The sequence below is a fragment of the Anneissia japonica genome, unplaced genomic scaffold, assembly GCF_011630105.1.
Source record: "Anneissia japonica isolate Jap-2015-1 unplaced genomic scaffold, ASM1163010v1 scaffold12239_len12410_cov196, whole genome shotgun sequence".
Lineage (NCBI taxonomy): Eukaryota > Metazoa > Echinodermata > Crinoidea > Comatulida > Comatulidae > Anneissia > Anneissia japonica.
This window is the reverse complement of record NW_022740541.1, coordinates 3,939-5,315: the sequence shown is the minus strand read 5'-3', so window position 1 is coordinate 5,315 and position 1,377 is coordinate 3,939. Positions and strand designations below refer to the sequence as shown.

At 32.5% G+C, this 1,377-nt stretch overlaps 1 protein-coding gene across 1 annotated transcript in view; it reads left to right on the top strand.

Moving 5' to 3' along the window:
* Positions 1 to 143: 143 nt before the first annotated feature.
* LOC117118236 (thrombospondin-1-like) overlaps positions 144 to 1,377 on the top strand; it is a 1,876-nt gene continuing 642 nt past the window's right edge. Inside the window, exon 1 of the mRNA XM_033262756.1 lies at positions 144 to 803. Coding sequence (XP_033118647.1) covers positions 551 to 803 — 253 coding nt within the window. The 5' untranslated portion in view covers positions 144 to 550. The remainder of the gene's footprint in view (positions 804 to 1,377) is intronic.

The window sequence follows — 1,377 nt, the reverse complement described above, 5'->3', positions numbered from 1 at the left end:
CGAATACTCTTAGCGATTCAATTAATGTGTCTGGTAAGCTGATATCATTTTCTGTTGAGATGGGTAATGATATTGAATACAAATTTATCTTCTTTCGCCTATCTGTAATTGTAACCCATGAGTTACATTATGAACAATCAAAAGCCTTCCGTATCGTGTGCTTAAGAGTCCAGACTACTGACACCGCGGGCAGCTTAACATCAATATAATGCAATGCCCGCGTGGGAAAAGTGCGGGCAAAAAGTGTACTGCTCATGATTGGTAATGTATATATATGTATGTATAATATAAACTTAGATATAACAGAAGAACCGATTTAATTTTGAATTAAAGCAACTATTTAACTGCCAAGTAGGAAAAATATTAATTTAAAAAAAAATGTTAGTTGAAAATAAACAAGTGAATCTGTTTCCTTGTTATATCAAATAAAATGTTGCAAATGATTTTAAATTATGTAAAAATAAAGTTTAGAACTAGGATCACAAGGTGCATATTTGTGTGTAAATCTGGATTATTTGAGTACATCTGTTTCCTTGCAATATGAAATAGAATGTTGAAGATGATTTTAAAATATGTATATGTTATAATTTTTAGACCTAAGACCGCATGTTTGGGTTGTTTGATTTCAGTGGATGGGAATTGGACAGAATGGAGTGAGTGGTCAAATTGTTCAGTTCATTGCGAAGGTGGCAGTATTACTCGAGAACGCTTCTGTACAAATCCTGCTCCTGCAGCAAATGGCAAAAATTGTGAGGGAAATGCTACAGAGATTGTTTTTGGATGTAACCCAGAGAAATGTGGTGGTGAGTGTTGACAATTTGATCAGCCTCTGTACCCACGAGAAACCATAGAAACACTTCCAGTTGATAATTTCTATCTTAGCAAGTTGATTTCTAAATTGAATTCAATATTGTTTTTTTATTATTTTTTTTTCAATTTTTAATTTTTTTTTTGCTTTTGGTTAGGTGCAATACCCCTGAAATTAGCTAAAATATATTTTGGAAATTCCGTTGAAAACGAAAGTTATGTCTGTAAAGATAAACTGATAAACTGATTTTTTTTCTGTCCTGTCTTATTCCAACCATGTTCCAACAACTTTACAGTATTCCATCAATTTATATCACCTAGTCAATATTTGAGTTGAATGATTTATGAGTTTCCCAATTCTAACACTGGCAGTGTGGCAAAAAGATAATAGAACATAGCAATACAGCAAATATAATGACACATTGTAATATAGGGCCTATATGCCATATCTGATGTAATTGTGTATGTTGCTCATCATAATATGTTAATTATAGGCCTATTCCTATTTATTGATCGAGTTTCTAGTCCACATATCAAGCGCCCTGAGCATCTTACATTAGATGGATATGT